The sequence below is a fragment of the Aplysia californica genome, unplaced genomic scaffold (genome assembly GCF_000002075.1).
Source record: "Aplysia californica isolate F4 #8 unplaced genomic scaffold, AplCal3.0 scaffold00009, whole genome shotgun sequence".
NCBI lineage: Eukaryota > Metazoa > Mollusca > Gastropoda > Aplysiida > Aplysiidae > Aplysia > Aplysia californica.
Window position 1 is genome coordinate 2297202 of NW_004797279.1, and position 23241 is coordinate 2320442.

Below are 23241 nucleotides of genomic sequence, written 5' to 3' on the forward strand. Positions count from 1 at the left end.
CTCTCTCTCTCTCTCTCTCTCTCTCTCTCTCTCTCTCTCTCTCTCTCTCTCCCTCTCTCTCTGTTTCTCTTCCCTGACATTGTTTAACAATAACTTTGAAATAAAATTTGCATTGAGGGCTATTTAAGAGATTAAATTAAATTCGCACCAAAAAAAATCTATAAAACTTAGTTTGTTTCTGAAGGGTAGATTTAGCGGTTGTGGAACCAACGATTCTGCAGGGGAGAATCTTTTGTGGAACTGTTGAAGCCGGATGATAATTATAAACACGTCCAGGTGCTTTTTAAAAGTTTTAGTAGAGGTTTTACGGCGCTCGCAACTGCATACGGTCATATATCCAGGTTTGAACTCTACAAAGAAGACTCAAATCTGCCATTCTTTTCAAAGTTTTCAGAAAATATTATTATTATTTAGCTTTAGAAATGATACGTCACTCCACACAAAAATAGATTCTAATATTCTTACAATTTAATATCTTTCAAAGTAACTTCGCGGTGCCATAACTTTTTTTTGGGTGCAAAACTGGCACAGTATCTTATCCTTTGTCAGTCTCGTCCGCCGTAGAACTTAAGTCAGAATTTTAACCAGTGCAAAAATCTGGGAATATATCCCTGACTCGATTTTACTGTGTTCAATATTGTGTGGCTTTCTGTTTGATTTGTGAGGTCCCGTTATTTATAGAAGTCAAAATGGCAGTTCACGTGCCTCGTAGAGCTACCTGGATCATCCTGTGTCAATTTTTGTTGGCTCTTGTTGCAGGAGAATGGAACACCAAGGATTATCAAAGACGAGAACACAGCTTAGTGAAACCGTACCAAGGTAGATCTAGCCTACTTGTCACTACTTAGCCTAACTACTGAACTGTGGTCTGTGTAGTTTTTGCCCCAACCCTCCTACTCCTAACAATTTCTTTGTTATAAGTTATAATAAATGTTTAAATCTCCAGAACTAGATCTAAATCTATGTCTCCTGCGCATTGCGATGTTGCGATGCGTCGCGCCCGGGTGTTGTTAGTGATGAATTATGAGGTGTGTTTCTTTATTTATGCACAATATACATTCACATGTGTATGTATGGCATGTCGACTGACGCTGAGTGATTGGCCTTGTTTAGGGCAGGGGCCTGCTCTTTTCTGACTCGAGTCTGATTAGATTTTTTATCTATTCGGACTGAAGGTTTTATTTATTTGAACTCGGGTCCAAAGCCAAAAAGAATGTTTTATAAATTCGAAGTGTATACAGACCCGGTAACCGGGAACAAAGTCACGAAGTATACAGACCCGGTAAGGGAACTCTTTTGTGATTTCGGAAAGTTTCAGCGCCCAGACCCGGTAGTGCGTGTGCGTGTGTGTGTGTGTGTGTGTGTGTGTGTGTGTGTGTGTGTGTGTGTGTGTGTGTGTGTGAGAGAGAGAGAAAGAGAGAGAGCAGGGGGAAGTGCTAGCAAAATGTATGACATGCCCCAGTTGGCAGGAGGGAACGAGAGAGATATATATAGATCTAGACGTCTAGTGGGAAATAGGTGGGGAGAAAGAAAGACAGAGACAAACAAAGAAAAAGAGAATGCGAGCAACAGAGCGAGAGAGAAATAGAGGGGATGACTGCTCGAGAGAAATTATGACATTGTTCTTTTCTTCAAATTGTAATTCCTCCAACTCTAAAACGGAGGAAAAACGATCGTTCATCGAAAAGACATCCGCAATCTTCATTTAGATCTAGATCTAGATCTAGGCTAGCCTCGAAACTAGACCAAGGATTTATGTCTGTCTGTCTAGATCTAGATCTAGACCTAGCCTAGGCCATAGATCTACCAGAAGAACCTAGGTCTACCCTGAGCCAAGAGGGCGCTGAAACTTTCCGAAATCACAAAAGAGTTCCCCTACCGGGTCTGTATACTTTGTGACTTTGTTCCCGGTTACCGGGTCTGTATACACTCCCTTATAAATTATCTCCAAAGACCTTTCGAATCTTTTACGCAGTGGCTATTTTTACGGCGAGCCGTAAAGATAGTCTCCCAGGCTATTTTTACGGCGTGCCGTAAAGATAGCAGCCTCCCAGTGAGTCCCAGGCTATTTTTACGGCGATCCTCGAAAAGCGACCCTACTCCGCCTCTCATGTACGCGACATGCCTCAATGAATGTATTAGATCTAGGCCTATAGGGGCCGTTCAAATTCAAAATATAAACTTACACCTCAGAGGGGAAAGGGTGTCTTTGGCTTCTGTAAGAAAAGTGTAAGATTGGGTGGGGAGGTTAACCAAATATGACACTTCTGTGAGATGAACGTTTTGCTCCTGACTGGGAAGAAAAGGTAAAAGAAAAAGTGGATTATAAATGCCAGTAACAAGACCCAGATCTGCATGATCACTGCAGATCCCCGTTGCTGTTTTTTGGGGGGGGTTTTTTGGAAGAGGCTAGCCGTACTTAATGACGGCTAGACTGGCAGTCTAGCCGTACTTAAGTACGGCTAGACTCGCAGTCTAGCCGTACTTATTCTTAATATGATGTCTAGACTGACCATTTACAAAAAAATAGGCCTACTGAATTGTAAACATAACATGTTTAGTGTGCAGTACCTAAAGTATTTGTATTTGAGACGAAACCAGGTGCCTTAATGACAGTGCATGTATTTTAAACCTCCTGTTTTCTAATGTTAATAGGGCCTAAGATAAGTACGGCTAGACTGGCAGTCTAGCCGTACTTAAGTACGGGTAGACTGTCAGGCTAGCCGTACTTAATATTGATGGCTGAATTGTAAATGAAATTTTTAGTTTGCAGTGCTTTAAGTATTTGTATTTCAGACAAAACCAAAAGGTGCCTTACTGACTTGCATGTATTTGAACCTGAATAATTACTAGATCTAGATCTAATGAGACCTGTGTACTTAACAGGCTTGAGTCGATAGGGCCAAACCTAGATCTAAGTACGGCTAGCCACTTCGGTTTTTTTTTAAAGAGGGGGGGGTTACAAATAATTTTTAAATTATGATGAAAATTCTGTAGGTGGATATCTAATTTCTTAATGTTTCTTTGTAACTTTGCAACTGTTTTGTTGATCTTTTAATGTCTTGATGTCTTTTATTTGTAAGGCACGTACCTATTGCATTGACAAGAGTCTCAATGTCTTCCACATATATATGTGATGCGTTCTTTCTATCATATGGTTTGATTAAATTGTATTAACTGAAATTATATTTTTTTTACAAGCTGGTTAAAAAAAGCCACGTATAGTACAGGCCGGTATCTTTAAAATAATAATGGAAGTTGAAGATCGGAAAAAGTACTAATATTAAATTGCCGTTGGTGGGGGTTGGAGGCAAATGTGAGAAAAGTGGTATTTGGGTTTTGTGTTTTAAAAAAGTCCCCAAAAGTGTAAGATTATATTTGAACAGCCCCATAGGTTTTCCATTTCCTCCTCTTCACCATCATTCTGTTCTCTTCTTCGTCTTCCTTAGAGTTCTCCCTTCCTCCACTACCACCTCTTCCTTCTTCCCCCACAATAATCATTCACCCTCTCTTTATCATCACCACCATCACCACCTCCTCGTCATTATTATTACCATCATCACTGCCACTGCCAGCATCATCTCATTCACCGACATCACTACATCACCCACAAGAAGAGTGGCCATTTTGGAATTAACACTTTTTGCCTTGGGAATGCCTTTAAAATGTTCCTCCTTCCTTTGCACTGAACAGATTTTTGATAGAGGTGTAAAATATTTTTATTTTTGTTCACAATGATTAATTAATTAATTATTGTGATGCAATTTCAGGGTACAGGAACACACAAATATATATATATATATATATATATATATATATATATATATATATTTTTTTTTTTACATTCAAATATCAAAATTTTGCTCAGTACGATTGACCATAGTATCTGTATCTACCATTCCACCAATTTTCATGCAAGTTTGTTAGAGAGTAAGAAGCCTTCTTTTAAAAAAAATTGTTGTTTGTTTTGCATGTTGGTGCTGTTTCCATTCCATGGCAACTTTCATATTTTCGGACTTATCAAAATTTACTTTCTTCATTATTTCTTATGCCCGTATAATTTTTTTTCCTAAATATGAATCGGAAAAAGAATCACCCTTGGGGTGAGCTGTTCCCCGTAAAAATGGACAGTAATAATATGAGCACATCAGAAAACAAAACACAAGAACTTAAAAAATGCGTTCTATTTTATTATTTGAAAGAATCCCTCAACAACAAGGTCCAAGCAGAGGTCCAAGTAAAGAACATAAAAAACATTGAATTGTTTAAGTCCAGAATAAAGACTATAATTTATGATAATACTAATAATAGAGGACATTTAATTATAGTGCTTTACTCTCGGTTTTAACCAGCTCAAAGTATGTTACACTTACATTAGTTTAGTCATTTAGTAAAAGGTAGTACATAATAGTACATGTATAAAATAACAAATAAGGTATTAGCCTACTAGGCCTACAAGCCAAGACAGAATTTATAAGACTGAAAAACGTGTTCTACGCACAGAACGTCATCAGTTTGTGACCGCCGTAAAAATAGCCCTGGAGGCTATCTTTATGGCTCGCCGTAAAAATAGTCACTGCGAATCTTTTATGTAGAGCCGATCAGACTTTGATCTTCAGATCCCGCACAAGACACTTACACACCAACAAGCACACAAACAGAATTAATCCCATGTTGGAACCCCATTGCAGACACTGTGACTACCACGAGGAGACCGTTGTTGAACATCTTCTCCTTCACTGCCCCAAACCTGGCAGTTCTTCGACGCAGGCTCCTACACATACCTACACTCCTACAGACTTACAAAGCCTGCTGTACTCTGGCGTTGACCAGATGACAAGGACATGTGGTTACTTGAGGGAGGCATTGCGCTGCCAAGAGCGAAAATGCTCGCAGCTAAAGGGATTTGAAAACAACAACAACATCTATTCGGACTCTGCTTCTAAATTTTATGAGTTTGTAAGTGTAAGATATATAACTGTCGTAAGGGGATTTTACGTAATACCAGAGTTAGAGTTAGATTTACTGACTAGGATTGTGTCCAAAGTCAAAAGACTGCACTCACATTGCCCAATGGCAGTGTCTAAGTACAGAGTAACCGACAACTCTGGGTCTTTCACTTTCCACCACCACTGCAGCATCATCATTATTCATTATTCCACCACCATTTGTCTTTCCACATGTTAAATTTTATTTTGTTGTGTGATAGTTTTTCTGTAATTATTTTTTCCCAATACCTCTTCCCCAGCAAGCCGAGGGCATGTGATCGCTACGCAGTCTCATTGGTCGACACAATTAACTTTGCCCCCGGCAAGGTCGACTCAACTCGGTTGTTCTGTTCATATTAATGATGAAGGGAAGGCCAGTTTAGGCAGATCTAGTCACTGGATATTAAGACTCACATCTCGATTATAATATTTATGATCTGAAAAAGTTTCATAAATGCTGGAAATATTTAGAAACAAGGGTCAGAAGTAGAAACGTTCGTCATGTTGGACTCAATTCAGAGTCCGAATATAATTTTTATTCAGACTCGAGTCCGAATACTAGTCACTTAGTAGGTATTTTGACCTATGGCAAGGGTCATGGTGATGCTTTAAACCTGTCGCATCTCCAGTCTGTCGCGTTCAACGAGGGCTCAATCCCTACATGGCCCTGTTGTTGGCGACGGTTACGTGTGGCTGGACGTTGCAATGTGCTTAAAAACTAACAAAGTGACTATTCGGACTTGAGTAGACAAAAATTATATTCGGCCTCTGAATTGAGTCTAGCATGACGTCCGTTCCGACTTCCGACCCTCGTTCTTAAATATTTCCAGCATTTATGAAAATTGTTTCGATTACAGTAGTCTCTGCCTAAGATCCCACCGCTTACGATCCCGGTTCGCTTAAGATCCCGCTGTTTTAAGAGAACAGAATTTTTACAATACAAAAGTCACCCCTAAGATCCCGCTCTGATTCACTCTGAAGGTCTACATTCGGCTAAGATCCCGCATTTCAGATAATAATTTGCAGAACAAAAACCCGGGCGGGACAGCCGATCAACCAAGTGTGAAAAGTTGAGATCAATAAACTGTCCGTCGCATCAAAGATCAGCCACTATCGTGAATGTGATCACATACACGTTGTAAAACTCGATGAAGTGATACAATGTTTGCCCTAGACGGGATCACACTGGGGTGTGAACTGACCGACACGTTTGTTTTCCCCGAACATCGCACTCACACCTGAGCTCTCCACCTAAACTTACATCACACACTGGGTGGGTAGGGCCTACACGTTAGCTCCAGGCGGGATCACATTGAACTGTGAACTCTTCCCTGACCATTGCAGAGGGTGTGTCTACTCCCGAATTAGCGAGACAGACTGAATTTTAATTGGTGTGTTCACAACGTAATTGTGTGTGTAACAACAAAGGCGGTTGTGGGGGGGGCTCAGTCAGAGATGGAAAGCTATAAATTTTCGACAGGTAAGGGGGAGGGGCAACTGGATAAGCATAGATCTTGAGACTCATGATAGGATAATAAGGGAAAATGGCACGCCCCATCCCACTATGCACTGTGATAGGCCATCAAGGTTAACCACTCTTTGCTCGCCATACGTCATAAACCCAACAAACGGTCACGTCAGTTCATTTTAGAGTGGAGGGAGACCATTTTACAGATAGTGAGCCTTAGCATGGGTCACCATAGATTCTTCCCTGGGTCCGTCGGTTAAGATCCCGGTTCGCCTAAGATCCCGCATTTCCTTGCTCCCGAGCACCGGGATCTTAGGCGGAGACTACTGTATAATAATAATCGAGATGTGAGCTTCCAGTTACTAGATCTATCTAAACTGGCCCTCCCTTAATCATTAGTATGAACAGAACAAGAACCAAGTATAGTTGACCTTGCTCGTGCAAAGTTAAATGTTGACCAATGAGACTGCGCATAGCGATCATGCACTCGCAGCTTGCTGTTGGAAGAGGCCACGGCTGTCCATTTTGTGCAATGTGATTTAAAGAAAAATTAATTACAGAAAAACTGCAACACACAACAAAATGAAATTAAATGTGGAAAGACAGATGGTGGTGGAAGTAAAGATGATGCTGTAGTGGTGGTAGAAAGACTCTGAGTTGTCGGTTACCGTGTACTTAGAAACTTCAATTGGGCAATGAGAGTGCAGTCTTTTGACTTTTGACACAATTACACAGTCCTAGTAGATAATTCTAGTTCTAATTCTGGTTTTACGTAAAATCCCCCGACAACAGTTATATTATGTAACCTCCTTACATTCACATATAACTCATTTAGAAGCTAAGTCCAAATAAATAAGACATTTTTTCGGACCCGAGTCCGAATAGATAAATCCCATATTTGGACTCGAGTCCGAAAAAAAGCTGGTCTAAAACTAAAAGGAGACGGGTTGTTCATTATTTATAATCTTACTTCATTGATATTGAATTTTGGAGCGGAAAGGACTGCGCTGGATGCGACGTCGCGTTGTTCATTAAAGAAGAGACACCCTCGTAAGTCCTAAATTAGAGTGTAAATCTGTGATTTTTCTCATTATATTTTTGGTGTACTTGGAACATTTTAACTATTTAGACTATCCAAATCAACCTAAATGTGAGAAAATAAATGGGCAGGTCCCGCTGTTGGTTTTGAGGGTCATGTGTTCAAATCGTGCTTGAAAAACACATGTATATGATGTGAGAAAATCACTGAGTGATACACCCACCTTCTCTCTCCCCCCCCCCCCCTGAAATCCTCTGAAAATTTATATTTTTATTAAATCAGAGGGGCAAGCCTCTGAGCCCAAAAACATCAGCCTAACAGTCAACAGAAGACGGGTCCTCTCTCTGCAATATTACTGTAGGTCTACTGAGAGGGTAAATTTTTACTTCCACTCCCACAAATGCACTGCTTGCTTTTGGGGTTCAAACTAGTAATTTTTCCTGCAGATCACACAAATCGTGACCCCAGTGCTTTCTTGTCGTATCATTCCTTTTTAATAACAGTTGCAACAATTTGTAACAAAGAGGGAGCTGAAGAAGATGTCACATTTTCACTGTTCAAAAAATGGAGGTACGACAAGAAATCACTGAGGTCGCGATATATATGTGGCTACTAATACTCGCAATCAATTATTTTCAAGGAAATTTCAAAATTTCAAACCTAATTTGCAAAGCATCAAATTATGGGGATAAAAAAGGAGGCATGCCCCCCCTGTAACCCCCAGATTTTTTTCCTCTGGGGGGCATGTCCCCCAGAACCACCTGATTGGTCCAAAGCCCAGATATTAGTTTGAATAGTTCTAGAAACCATCAAAGTTAAAAAACTACTAATTTGCTACGAATATAATAAAGTCAAATTTGTGTAAAATGGATAAAAATGAACATGAAAAAGGCTTTGTAAACTCTGAGCATGAAATAATGTTGAAAGTACAAAAATACCCTAAGAGCTAAGGACCAGAGAATTTCGTTAGCTCAGTTGGTATGAGGCTGGAATACAGAATAGATGGCCCAAGTTCGAATCCCAGACTCTGGGTGGTCTTGAACTTAAATTCGGGACTTTTATTTTGTGGAGTTATCATATTGGAAATGGACGTAAGATTTGGAGGTCCTTGACAAAAGGGAAAAGATGATTCTCGTCACATGACAGGGCCATATTTCTTATTGGAAAAAAAGAATGTGTTACAGAATGGTGGAGAAATTCGACACAAAGCACTATTTCCCGACCCGATGCCTGTTCTCTTAATAATAACAATTAACATTTTTTATTATGACTGTGACTCTTTGATTGTGTGTGTTTTAGTTTGTGCTGTATTGCTTCACATTACAATGCATTACACAGAGTTAACATTCTTCTGCTCTTCTCAAATTTTGTCTATTTCTATGCCCCGGTAGGTTCTGGCATGGGTGTTCCTCAATGGGACTTCATGGGTAGCACAATGGTGACAAACAACTACATCCGCTTGACTCCAGACAGGCAGAGCAAGATTGGAGCTATTTGGAACAATGTGGTAAGTTCGAGGAAATCATTTTTACCCCCAGGGGCAGTGCCACTTACTGAAGTGTCTTTATGCCTTTTCCAAAGGGGGGACATTCCTTGTTCTAATGCACAGTAGAATTGTAAATGGGCTGGTCCAACAATGTCATGCTCTTAACTTTGCCTGAACTACAACTGGGAACTGCTGCCTTTTCTTTCCTAATCATCACTATCGTCATTTTCTTCTACTTCTTTTTGTATGTTTGTCACACTCTTGTAGTGACCCACTATTTTCGGGGTGCCTCGATAGTCGAAGCAGGCTTTGTGCTGTTGAAGCTAGAGAGGTGAGCAGAGTAAGTATAATACCTTTTAAGGACTTCTCTATTGACTTCCACCCCTTGGCGCTCTTATGACCTTGTGCAGTTGCGAGCGTCGTAAAACCTCTACTAAAACAAGTTGTGATTTGGGTTTCAATTTTGTGAGTAATTGTTTAGAGGACATCATTTTTCTCTTTTCTCTTTATGTATAGGAGAGGTTTGAGAGTAATGATGCGTCTTTGAAAGAGGACTCTTGAAGTGTTGCTCATCTTTCACTGTATTATCACTGCTCATAAAATGTACAAGTGATTGCTTCTCCTGCATTTCCAGCCACTATGGGGTTTGTTATGCTGTTAAACTCTATTTTTCCTCTCTAAATGTACAAAGCGGAAAGTCCGGGTTCGAGGCTCAGTTCAGACAGGTTTCCCCTCCTGCCCACCCAGCAGTAATGGGTACCTGACTTTGAGTTTGGAAAGTAAAGGCGGCATGGAAAGGAACAGGCCACTCTTCCATAATATGCTGAAGGCCCAGGAAGTTTTTGTCACTAACAAGGCAATCCCAAGTGTCCGGATCGGATGCAGGAACAACTTTACTTTTTCTTTTAAATGTACCAAAATATACTGTTTCTGTTTAGGAAAGAACCAAAAATATATATTATTTTCTTTTCATTGTTTGCTTTTTTTAAAACTTTGACCTAACTAATTGCTCTAGATTTTTTTTGTCTGCCATGCTTGATTCCTCATTAATGTTCCTTTGTTGTCTATCTACAGCCATGCTTTGTTCCAAACTGGGAGATTCATATCCAGTTCAAAGTCCATGGCAGTGGGAAGACACTTTTTGGGGATGGCTTTGCTGTCTGGTATACCAAAGAGAGGATGAAAATTGGTGAGAAATAAGATATTTTCATGCTAATGGTAGATTATCTTTTTTCTTTTTTTATAAATTGACTAAGGACTATGATTTAAATGTCAACACTTTTTGTTTTAAAGAGTAAGTAACTACCTGTTCGCAAATGTCTTGTTTTCTGCTCCCACCCTTTTCAGTAATGTTAGTTACATGATTTTAAATGTTGAAAATCATTAGAAAAATCTTTGGTTAAACTTACTGATATAATTCTTTTATTGAAAAATGATTTTTGCATACTATTTGTAAAGGTCCTGTTCTTTTTGTCCACAGGAAATGTGTTTGGCAATGCAGATCCCTTCACTGGCTTGGCCATTTTTATGGACACCTACAGCAACCACAATGGCCCTCACAATGTGAGCATACTGTTATAATACAAATGTTGTATTTTTTTACTTCTTGAACTTTGTCATGGATTGGGGGTTTTGAGTCTCATGTAAGAATTTGAAGTGTGTGGTCAAAGTTGTTATATATTAAAATTTCTTGTAGTAAAGAAGTTGGCTGTGTGTGGCACAGCTGAGTTACTTTTGCTTACTGTTACTTACTTTTACTCCTTCTCTACAATTTTTTAAATCTTAATTTTCTGAACGTATATGATGTATTGAACAAGTTTTTGAGAACTGGATATGATTTTATGATTCAAGATTTTAAGTTTTCATTTTTGAAATTCATGTAATTGAAATGCCTGTGGGAAGACTTCACCTTTGTGGTATAATGTATGAATGCTATAGAATTATAACTTGTCTGGGCATATTTAGACTTCAGTTAAAGCTTTTCATTGCAATATAGTAACTTCTGTTTACAGATTTTTTGTCTTTCACAAACTTCTGATTATTTGGTCTTGCATTGAAATCCTGTCTTCTTATTTTCCCCAGCATAACCACCCATACATTTCTGCTATGTTAAACAATGGCAGCCTCACTTATGACCATGACACCGATGGGACACACACACAGCTGTCAGGATGTGAGGCCCAATTCCGGAACAAGGACTATGACACCTACGTTTCCATCAGATATGAACGCAACACACTAACTGTAAGTTACATCCTTTTATCATTGAAGCATTGTTGTGAAGACTTTCTCAGACTTTTGCTTCAGAACAGATTGAATGTTTTGCTGTCTATAAATCTTCGGCTTCTTTCCACAAATGTCATCTATTTTAAGTTTTGAGAAAATTCAGGAAAAGAAAAAGAGATTGCCTACATCGTAACTATAATAAGGGCTTCTGTGATATTTTTTCAATTAAAAACTATGAATGTTGTGATAAAAACAGAACTCTCATAAAACATACCCCTTAAATTTGAACAAGAGCTTTATCTGAGAACCCAAGAAATTGATGTGGATGTTTTTGGAAGACACAGACGAAATGAAAGTGGAAAGGAGAAAGAGAAAGATTTCTGATCAGTAAATTGAACCATTGGTATTCAGCGACTTTACTCCCTCAGGAGTCAAATGGAATGTCCATAGCTGCTCTTCTATTGAGTGTTGAAACTGTTTTTCATCCTGAAAAGTAAGAAGTAGAAAAAATAGAAGGTTGCACTCTAAATCTGGGGTGGGCAAACAGTTTCCGTTTTGGGGCTGCTTGGACTGGGTCATGAACAGTTAAAGACTACACCTTTAAACTGGACTTTGTGTGCTAACCTAACTTAGAAATATACAATTATGATATATTTGTTGTGAGGAAACTATCCCCTGAAGAGAAGGAATCCATCAAGGTAATCGTAACACAGGGCTTTCGATATCTGTGACACTACAAAAGCAAGTTTAAGCTCAGCTATCTTGAAAAATGTGAATATTCTAAAGAACATTTTGTGATTTGTATTTCTTTTCTTAATAAGCTGAAAATTTTTGTGAGCTGCACTCAAACTCTGTGAAGGGCCACATTTGGATCTCAAGTTAGGGTTTGCGCACACTTTCTCACATGTGGTGAGATTGTTTTGTTGGCTGAGGCTAACAGTAGTTCTTTTGCTTACAGCTGAATAGGCTCATGACAGAGTAAAGATTTACACCTGGTCAGCTGGATGTACAACAATGGTTTTGTAAGGATGACCTCCTTTGCACACTACAATGGTCTTTACTAATGCAGTTCATGTATTGTATTAAGACTTTATTTTTTCTGTTGACTGGTTCGAAAATCTCATCACTTGGACGGATACTGTGGTCATATATTAACCATGGTACTTTTATTGAAAATATTCTTTAAAGTGGTATTGCATGTTGAGGACGTTATTTGTGCTATAATGATTCAGGTCTGTCTTGATGCATTTATATTGTAAGGTTATATGAAACTCTGTCTGTGGTAACCTGTTGGTCTTTTTGTTATTATTTTTGCTTCATCGTATTTGAAACACAATTTTCTCTGCAATTAGTTTTTTGTTATGTTGTTGTTTCTCTCGAGACAGGTTTCAACAGACATAGATAACAAAAGTGGTTGGAAAGATTGCTTTTCCGTGTCTGGCATCAAACTTCCAGTTGGTTATTATTTTGGTGTGTCTGCAGCCACTGGTGATTTAGCAGGTAATTTTGAAAAATTAGGGCCTAAATGTTTTTAAAAATTCTTCCTTGGGTTTACATACTAAGACTCGCACATACAGACCAGATTTTCAGGTCCCAAGTATTTTCTTATGCATTTTTTTTCTTTGTATTTTAAAACACTCACATAGCAAAATTCTTACATTTTGAAAAGATTTCTGCATCCTCCCTTCTTCACTTTTTCCTTGCTAGAATATTTCCACACTTCTTCGGAAACAATTTTAAATCAACTGAATACGTTGAAAACTAGAGATCTCCAGTGTTCTTTTCTTTTCCTTTTCTGAATATTGTGGTATGTTATTTGTGTTTCTAAAGACCCTTTTTTTATGCAACAGGAGTAAAGTACTTACCATAGAAGAAATGGACACGGTTAAAAGGCCCAATTTATGAAAAAAAAAAATTTTCAAACATTTCATATTTTACCATACATTGTCTTTGTTCAGAAGGTAGAAATTTATCTTACTGGAAAAACGTACAAGGTCTTGGAGTATAGCACCCTGAAATAAATCTGTATATTTTTAGATATCGTGTTCCTTCCTTTAGGAAAAGTGCCAACTTGTTTCATCCTGTTGAGTCCACAGTTCTGTATAATATATATAAATGATTTATTTTTCTGATCTTATTCTACTGAAACCCTAGATTTTCTGCTCTTTAATTCATTATCATTCCATAATTACCTTTTTTTTCAGATAATCATGATGTGATGTCCGTAAAATTTTATGAGCTTGATGATGACGATTCAGTAAGTTTTTTTGTTTTGTGTTATTTGAGAAAGTACATACAGTTAAACCTGTGTAAGACGGCCACCCATTGTCAAGGAGAAAAGTGGCCGCATAAGACAGGTGGCCGTCTTAGACAGGACTGATCAAGATAAAGAAAACAAACCATTCCCATCTGAGGCCCCAATCGAAAGTAGCCCCATTGTTGTTGTCTTTGTTGGTGTTGTTGCTGTTGGTTTGTATTTCGTTTGTAATTTTTATTTAGTCGCTGATTTTGCACAATCGTGATAATAAAACGAAATGTATCAGACAAGGAAGACCGAGTGCCATTTTAAAACAACACATGAGTCGCCACCACTCGGAGAACGAGGGACGCTTCTGTAACAAGTTCATGTTGACGTCCTGCGTTACTTTGTTACAGACTGGGTAAACAGTAACCACTCATCTCACTTACGATTTGTGTATGAGTTCTGGGCGGGGCTTATGGGTTATGAGGGATCACACACTTACCTCACCAGGAGCTGAAAATTGGTAGCTATTGGTCAACAGTGGGAGGGGCCTACGCAACACGATCGGTTGGAGGGACTACCTAACAACAACGACAGGTGATTGAATTATGACAGCTCGCCCACAACGCCAGGGGCCAATGCACAATTTAAGACAAAACTTAATGGAGTCACTAAGGTGACCGTCTCAGACAGGTATTATTGCTTAGTATTATAGGGGTTGTGTGTTAAATTATGGTGGCCACGGCCGCGTTGGACAGGTGCCCGTTTTACACAGTTAAATTATATAGAAAAAACGCAAGGGGGGAAATGGAAAGTGACCGTTTGTACAGGTGGCCGTCTTATAGAGGTGGTCGTCAGGGCAGGTTCCACTGTATTTTAATTTTAAGTTTGGGAGAAATGAACAGTAGTAAAATAAAAAAAACCTTTATGCTTCTTTTCATGGTCTAATGTATCCTGCTAATAGTATATGTGTGTGCGCCTAGAGAAAGGTACCAAAAGTCTCCCCAGACCATTTCGAGCTACAGGCTGATAATGACAAAAATGGCTTTTTTGATCAAAATGGCATTTTTTACAATGTGCTCAAAGGGTTTTCATTGATTTGACTTCTAAATATTTTATTTTGAGGATAGGGTATAATATATACAAATAATGGAAACTGCTTTTAAAAAGATATATTCTTGAAACACGTTTACTCTTCCCTGCTATGTTTTACCTTTGAATTCCATTCAGGATTTATTGGTGTCAACTGAATGCCAAATTGGACATGAATTTTCCATGAATCAATACATTTAAGAGATCATTTTTTAAAAAGTTTGTAGGAGTTCTCACATTTATTAAACTTAAAAGCTCGTTTTCTCAAAATTCTATCTTTATACCCTACCTTGCAAAATGTGCAACGGCACTTATATGACCTTATTGTGTTGCAAGTGCTGTAAAACTGATACTAAAACTAAAAATGTGCAATATTTAAAAACTACTTGAGGTATCTAAAAAATTCAAAGACCTTTGTGTTTAGTTTTGAATTTCCTATAAGTTACAACCCTTAACTCAAAATGGTGAAAATCCGACTTTTGGTACCTTTCTTTAGGCACACACACGTTTTGACTGTTGCACTTTATAACACTTTTGCCCCCATGGGACGCCGATCTGCGACGGTGTGATATGGCAACAAAAATGTTGTAGCAATGATCTCCTTTTTGACATGCGCTCTTGTTAAGGTTATAATTTCCTTTCGTAATGGCTTGTGTGGCCTTTGAGGTCAAAAATCAGTTTGTTTACAACAATTGGAGTAAATTTTTTGGAAAAAATTTAGAGAAGACATAGCATGAGCGCTGCTTTAGACGTACGCCATGATGAGAATTTGGGTGATGAATGTTCTTCGTCTAATGTTTTTATTTCCGATTCTAATTCCTTTTTTTGGTGAACATGTGATCTTCACGTTCAATTTTCTCAATATGCTGAAGATTTCATAATGGTTGGGATATTTTTGCCAAAATACAGGTATAGTACTGATGTAGCCCATCTAAATCCTCATACGTAGGGACAAAGGTTGTGCACTCTGCACGCTGCGTGGATGGAAAGTGTTACATTTTTTCTTTATACTGTACCTTGTATGACTAAGCTGTTATGGTTGGTCACTCATATGAGATTGTTCCATATATATATATAGTCTTTTGCTGTGGAGTCCATTTTTAGTGGTTGGTTGGTGGGTGCTCAGAGGGTGCTCTAGTGTGGTTTGTTCCTTCTTTCCTATCAAACATTAATCGTCCTTATCTCTCCTTCGTTTTTGTGTATGTTACTCTCTTGTAACACATCTATTCTCTCCGGCAATTATATGAGCTTATTGTGTTGCAAGTACTGTAAAACTCTTTCTAAAACTAAACAAAGGGGTCCATTTTTGAGTGCTTTTGTCAATTGATAATTGTGTTGTATGTGTAATTTTTTTTGTATGAAATGTTTTAGAGTGAAGCTTGAATGGTGTAGGAGGGAATTGTTATATATGTCATGTTTTCTTTTCCTCAGAGTCCAAAGGCGCCGTTGTATACTGGTCTTCCTGAGGCTTCAGCAATGGAAGCCCCCAGAGGTAATTTCTGTCTTCCTGGCAATCAGTCCTGAGCTTTTCTTTTGTGTTGTTGCTATCAGTAAAAATGGTTTCTCAACTTTCATAGTAGTAGGCATCCGATAGGTTGCTGGGTTGATTACGAAGCTTTTTACATATAAGTCATCTAGTTTATCCAATTATCTTCTGTTTTTCCCCACCAGGGCAGTGCTACTAACTGAAATTGCCTGTCTTTAAGCTATTTCCAAAGGGGGGGATATTAACATGTTCCTATGCACAGTAAAATTGTAAATGGGCTGATTTATCAATGTATGCTCATACTGTGCCAGAGCAACATAGGGGGATCTGCTGCTTTTTCTTCCCTCATCCTTACTATCGTAATTTTTCCTCTACTTCTTTTGTATGTTTGTCACTCTCTTGTGAACTGCTATATCTGGGATGCCTTGATAATCGAAGCAGACTTTGCGCTGTTGAGGCTTGAGAGGTGAGCAGAGCAAGCCTGATTACCTGTTTGGACTTGTCTGTTGACATTCACCCCTTGGCACTCATACGACCTTGTGCTGTTGCGAGGGCCGTAAAACCTTACTAAAAAAACTAAACTTAACTAATATCTTCTGTTTGGTACATATGGGAGCTGTGGTACCTCTCCTCCTGCTGCTCATTCATGGCGAAATGTTCTCGTTATTGACTGAACCTGTAGTAAAATGCGCGTCATATGTTTTGTTTTTATTGTGCACGTCTAGTAGATCTTTACAGCCCCACTGATATTTTTTCTGTCTGCGACAATATTTTTTTGCCCTCTTGAAACTCTTGAAAAGACAACTCAGTTCTGTTCTTGATGCTTTGCCCCCTTGTTTTTTCTGCCTGCTTGTTTTCCTTTCATTCAACCCTTTCTTTTCAAATTCAGTAAAAAATGTCCGTTCAAATCTGAAGGGGGAAATATACTTTGTTTTTTGCATGGTTTAAAGGAATCAAAGCATTTGATCTGTGTGGGGAGTTTTAGAATTTTTTGGGAGTGCTTTATTTCCCTCTCTGTATTTTAGGATCATAAAGTTGAATGTTTACTGCCGTAATGACGAGTCTTGATATAACTAGATGTCTTTGTATTTTACTTTATGATAATAATTATTGTATATCTATCTTGTATTTTTCAGATCGTGTTGATGATAACAAGGGGTCATATCTCCTTGGTAACCTGACTGGTTGGAAACTGCTTGTAATCATCATCCTCCTTGTTATTGGAGTTGGTGTTTGTTTCATGGTTGGCATTATTATTTTCCAGAAACAACAAGAAAATTCCAGAAAAAGATTTTACTAAGGCTGGAGGTGTGTTCTTACAAGCCTAAGAATTGAATTGCCCATTTTTCCCATTTGTGTATGAATTTCAAAGTTTATATTTTTGCATTGACTAAAGTGGCGTAGGTAAGTCAGTTTTTAAAAAAAGAAGCATTAGCTAAGCTGTAGCTCAGAATGGTTATGAAGGTTGTGGAAACACCAGCAGTAATTTGAGAGTACAGCTATCTTAACTGCAGTCAAATGAGTATGAAAATGCTGTAGAATGAAGCCTTATAAAACTTACAAGGAGTGTGTCACCGACACTATTACATTAACATTGTGTGTATGCATATTGAAAGTATTTGTTCTCCTTGCATATCAAAGAAGTCGCTCGTGTGTTCTATATTATACTGCACTATTATTCAAGCTGTGAATGCCGGATAGAGGCTGTATGTGCTTTGAGGTTCTCTCATGTAGGCCTTCATGTTTGTGCTGGAGATTTCAAAACATCACAATATGGTTTCTTTGGCTGTAGAGACTGTTTCATTCTGTTTCTGTAGCTCTGCTAAATTTTTTTATCACGCACATAGGTATGTATCTCCCAGACCTGTGTAACCAGCCTGCCCCACTTTCTCCATTTTTGTTGTAACTCGGTGTGAAAGAGATTAATATTTTACTCATACTTTTTGTGTTTCTGAAGTGCAGTGTTGAGATCTTTCGTTCAGTATTTAGTCTATTTATCTGAGAGGATAGAGTAAGCTCAGATATAGTCAGCAGTTTGCAATGAAAGCTAGAAGTATGCCTATGATGTACTGTCTTTCAATTGCAGTATATAAGTTACAGGATTTTAATTTTTTCTCCTTAAATTCAATTTTTGCCATCACCCATCAGTTTAAACATTGTCAGAGGACAGATATCTTTTGATATCTGACTAGGTTAGTGGGGGGTTTTTCTGCTTGCCATGTTCACCTGATGTTTTACATAATGATGTGTTGCTGTTGAGAATAGTATTATTTTGATAAGTCGTAGTAGTAAATAGTGTGATTCTGATTTCCATTACATTTTGTCATAGGCTTTTTTCAGCATCCTATCATTACTACATAAACAATTGCCGTACTCTGATTATCAAAACAGTAACTGTCAGAAGGTTTTATGTCTTCACGTGTGTTTTGCAGCAGTAAAACACTTTTGGAAACTCAAAATATCTGCTACACAGTTAGATAGCTACAATGTTTGATGTATATTTCTTTTTAAACATCAATCAATCAATGAAGTTTGTAATATTAAAACTCACTCATTATTTATGCCACTGACCGATAGGGTGTTGTGTCGAAAGGAACTGTTCAACTGTGAGTGCAATGACTTCATGTGTAAAGTTTTACACTTGGGTTCTTCAATTCTTTTGAGATGAGACTGCGTTGTTTTATTCTTTCAATGAGATTTGTTGTCAAAACTTTACTGTCTTCAGCTACCTTTGCAGTTTGGTAAACTACAGAAAGAAATAATTTATTGCTGTACTGTATGCGTGTACTGTTTTTTAAAATGAAAATAAGCCAAAGACTTTGGGAGTGAAGGAGCCAAAACTTTTAAAGCTCAGGTATTATTATGTAGTTTTGAGCAGAGTTGAGATCATCTGCAGAACAGCATCTTTTAATTGATTAGATATGGCAAAGCTTTGTTGCTTTAGAACATGATAGTAATAGTATGTATGATAGTACAGCTGAAGTTTGGAACGAAAGAAAGAATAGTTGCTCACAGAAGTGACCTTACTATGAGAATATGAATGTAAGAAGTGGGAAGTTTTGTCTCGTAGAAACAACAAAAGGAGATAGCTGCACTCTCATTCTGTACTTTCTTCTCCATATCTTCAAAATGTGGGTGAAAGTTTTGCTTGGTACAGGAGTACCAGGATATAAGCTATACACCTGTTGATTTACTAATGACGATGGGGTTTACATTTTCTGAACCAATTTTAAGAGCATGTTGGTTTACTCCTATTTATTCATTTGACTTTGGAAGCATTTTCTGTTTTTTTATTATTGAATTTTATGTCTGTATAATGTTTGCAAAGCACTGTATTGTTTGTGTGCGTGTTTTAGGCTTATTGTTTTGGGGAGTTTCTCATTGAACAGCAAACCTTTCCTTCTTTCTACCTTTATGATTTAAATTCTCATGTTAAAGGAATATACAGGGGGTTTGTGTTGAACTCACTTGAGTTGATCTTCAGTTAAATTGATCTTTTTCTTGGGTCCCAACGGTTAAGTTGAACTTCTCTTGAGTTCTTTCACTCCCTTGATGACATAAACTCATCTGTAGTCGACCGTATTACCTGTTTCCAAACATTGTACTTTGTTTTTCATATGAATATTCCTGAAGTGCCACATATTAGATATTCTGAAGCTTGAAAACCAATGTGTGTAAGATCTTTAGATGCTTAAAACAGAAGGTATTCTTTTCTTCAGTGCCGCTATATATTATTGAAGCCAGTGGAATTTTTATTTAATCATGTATTTTGTTTTGGATGAAGTTTGAATTTTTAAAGTGTTGATTCCTGTTGGGTGTCAGTGAGTGCTATTCTGTTGTGTGCTAGACATATATGTTTTCAGTATATTTGTCATATCGTATTTCAATTACTACCACAGTGACACATGTTATCAGAAAAAAGGGACATGGTTGAATTGATAAAAAAGACAGCCATTCCTGAATGAAGATTTTAAAAAGATAAATTGGGCATGGAGGCGAGTGATGTCCGTAATTTACTTTTATAAGCCATATTTCATGTGTAACCCTGTCTTTTTATATATGCAAGTACTTTAAAATGAGATGAAAATCTTTGACACTGTATTATGGCTGCTGAATTGGTAAAACATTTTATCTTTATACATAATGAATTCCCTAGTTTGATCGCGCCATGTTTGGAGTCTTTAACTTTAACATTGTGGCGATATATTGGTACATGAGCACCTCACCTGCCCACTGTCCTGGTGTTGGCTCTTGAATATAGACGTTGAACTTTCTTTGGCCAGATGCTTGCTTACTTTATTTGACTTGACTTTATTTACCATCCTTCATCTTGCACCATCTTGTGCTGTTGAGTTGAGAGAACACTGGCAGTCTGTAAATGTTGGAAGGCCTGATGCAGTGGGATGCTTAAGGTCCTCAGGGTCTCTTTCTAGCCCTTGTTTCTGGTATTCTTTGGGTTTTACTCTCACACCCTCTTCATCTTCTTGTTGTATGCCTTATGAATCAGATGTCTATACTATTCAGTTTTCCACCGTTGGATGTAGTAGTGCTTTTGTGTTGCACTCCTGGTTTTTCTGATCTTGTTTGATGATGTCAGGTCAGGTCTTTTTGACAATTTTTCTTTAAAAAATTGCATCATGCAGTCAGGGGATAATCTTGTTTTTCAGGCTTTTTATGATCGCCACTGTCTGACTCTGGTGTGAAGATTTGACTTAAGTCTGACTGGTGATGTTGGAATGTGTGACGAGTGAGGCTAGTTGGTAGATGATGCTGATGGCTTTCTGGATGTTTGTCTTGATCTCTTTGTCGAGATGATGTCCGTCTTCTGTGCAGATGCTACCGAGATACTCAGCGACTTGCTTTAGTGAAGTTATGCTGAAGTTGAGGTTGCCAAGTGTACTGCCAACCTTTATTGTCTCAGTCTTTCTGATGCTGATCTTCGTACTATATTCCTAAAAGAGTATGTTCCGTCTTTTGCAAGTTCTTGCCGTTTCTCTTTTTTTGTCTTTGAAACTTTGGCCATCTTCTCACAGTATCTCGTTTAGGGCCTCTGGGTTGAGATTTTTTAAAGTGTTTGCATTTTCACACGAAATTGACTTGCCACCAAGTTGCGCTGGAGGTGGAGTCTGCCTCTGCATTCCATTTTGTCTGTTGGCTTGGCTACAGACTCTTAATGCATAAATCTTGGAATTTTTTCTTTTTCATCCTGTGTAAGACTTCCTTAAATTTTATTTGTTCCGCGCTTTACTCAAACAAAAGAAAGAAGTCCCTTGCAGCCTTTGATTATGAGGCGCTAACTTATTTTCTTGTGGAATGTTGACATTTTCTTTTAGCTCTTTTCTGGCTTAATTGGTTTTAGTTGTGCATGACTTACATAGACTGAACCTAGTCTTCCAGAATGTTTAACTGAAAGTTCTTTTCAGGTATTAGTTCAACTCTGCATTTTTGTCTTGTAAATAGTGAGGGATATATATTAATTATACATGTAGCCTACTATGTGTCTGACTGTACTGAAGACAGCTTTTATTGAAAGAAAATGAAGTTCAAATGTTAAGAATGACTTTGTAAGACTGCATTTTTTCCATAACTGTAATCAATTTTGTCAGCATTTGTAAAATACATTAGAGATTGCCTTTATTGAGAATATCTTGGGCAGTCAGATCTGTGAGTCTTGATGCTTAGGGGGTGCCATTCTTCAGGATATTTTTGGTATTCTGTAATTATTAGATGTTCTTTAATCAAGACCTTAATCAATCTTGTGTGACTTTCTATCATGTCTGTCTTGATGGACCTGATGTTATGGGTTTTTGTGGTGGTCATCTTAAACATTTTGGGAATCTTGCAGGTCTGTATAGCTCCCCTAGGTCGTCTACTGCACAGATGATAAAGACCAGTGTCTTATGTGTCCCAAAAGCAAAACAACAGTGAAACTTGCGTGTCATTCAGTAACAATTCTCCACAGCAGTAATAGGTGCATATCATTTTGCTAAAGATGCCGGTTATATGTTCTTGCTCAATGTCATTTGTCAACCGTTGGAGTGCTTGGGTGTGTGGCTCGGATAGATGCTAAAAGTATGATATACCGGTACTTTCTGGTCGTCGAAATTGGGAAATGATTTTTTTTATTGAAGTGCTATACTATACAGCTGACAGTGAAAGAGTTAAATCTCAAATGTTATCAACAAGTTACCAATAGTGCAAGTAAATCCATCTACTGAATTTCCCAAATTTGTTGCGTTGTTTGATGTTTTACAATCCCATTGTTTTCTATGAATTTATAAGATTCAATTTTTTCATGTTGCGCTTGGCGTTTTTTTCCTGTGGCAAATGTGTTCCAATGTTGTTAGTGCCTCATGGATGGTCTTCGAAGCCTCAGTGTGAATGTGACTTCAGTCTGTTGTGTTATGTTAGGTAGGGTTGTAACTTTTGTAATGTGAGTGAGGATTACCTCATACTGTGAGTTAAGACTGTGCTAGTGAGAGGAGGAGTGTCTTGTTGTTTGTGTCGGAGGTTGTTGACAGAGCTTGTGTCAATGCTGTCGCAGGATTCCCATCATCACCATGTTATTCATCACAGTTGAATGTCTGGTCAGTTCCTTAGCAGCCATATGTACTAACTTTCTTGTTAGTTCTGTAGCAGCTGTATATTGTATTTAATCTCATCTGATCCCTACACATGATTATGATTGTCCAAGAAATAGAATGAATACATCATATTGGAATGACTGCATTGTTGTCACAATAATAAAGGTTCCCTGTTGACAAAGAAGTTCTGTGAGTCAGTGTGAGTTAATTGCGGGTTTTTCGTCAAAACTAAAAGCTCAGTGGTCTCTCTGGTTAAAGACTTTCCTTTTCAACACATCAAAGGGTTTGCAGTAGGGTTCTTTGATTACAATGAGTCCTTACATAGTCAACTTCTTTAGCCACCCTAGAGAACTAGGTTGTGGTACTGGGAATCGGGGTGTCAAGTTGACCTATGAAGCAGTTATAGGGCGGTAAAAAATTTGTGGCGCAACTAAATATCTCCTCAACTATTGAACATAGACCCTCCAACTTTTGCACTTATGTTTCATTTGTCTCAACAGATCGATATTTTAGTAATCACCTGTTCGCTATATTCTACAAAATTCCTTCGCAAATACAAAAAAAAATCCCACTGGGTGGTTCCTGAAGATAAAATTTTAAAAGATTTATATCCTATAAGCTGGGACAATA

General features: G+C 38.0%; 1 protein-coding gene across 1 annotated transcript; it reads left to right on the forward strand.

Moving 5' to 3' along the window:
- The first annotated feature begins 598 nt into the window (after positions 1-598).
- LOC101854301 (vesicular integral-membrane protein VIP36) lies at positions 599-22795 on the forward strand. The gene is made up of 9 exons (XM_005089812.3): positions 599-819; positions 8887-9002; positions 10056-10170; positions 10462-10544; positions 11064-11225; positions 12593-12707; positions 13412-13464; positions 15973-16033; positions 17164-22795. Exons 1-9 carry the CDS (start codon positions 690-692, stop codon positions 17325-17327), a joined length of 999 nt encoding a protein of 332 aa, XP_005089869.1. The 5' UTR covers positions 599-689; the 3' UTR covers positions 17328-22795.
- The last annotated feature ends 446 nt before the right edge of the window (positions 22796-23241 follow it).

Excerpts from the sequence above, each read along its gene's own strand:
- LOC101854301 (XM_005089812.3), top strand. The coding sequence starts at position 690 with ATGGCAGTTCACGTGCCTCGTAGAGCTACCTGGATCATCCTGTGTCAA. Across the intron at positions 10,171-10,461 it reads CAAAGAGAGGATGAAAATTG|GAAATGTGTTTGGCAATGCA; the intron begins GTGAGAAATAAG and ends TTTTGTCCACAG. Across the intron at positions 12,708-13,411 it reads AGCCACTGGTGATTTAGCAG|ATAATCATGATGTGATGTCC; the intron begins GTAATTTTGAAA and ends CTTTTTTTTCAG.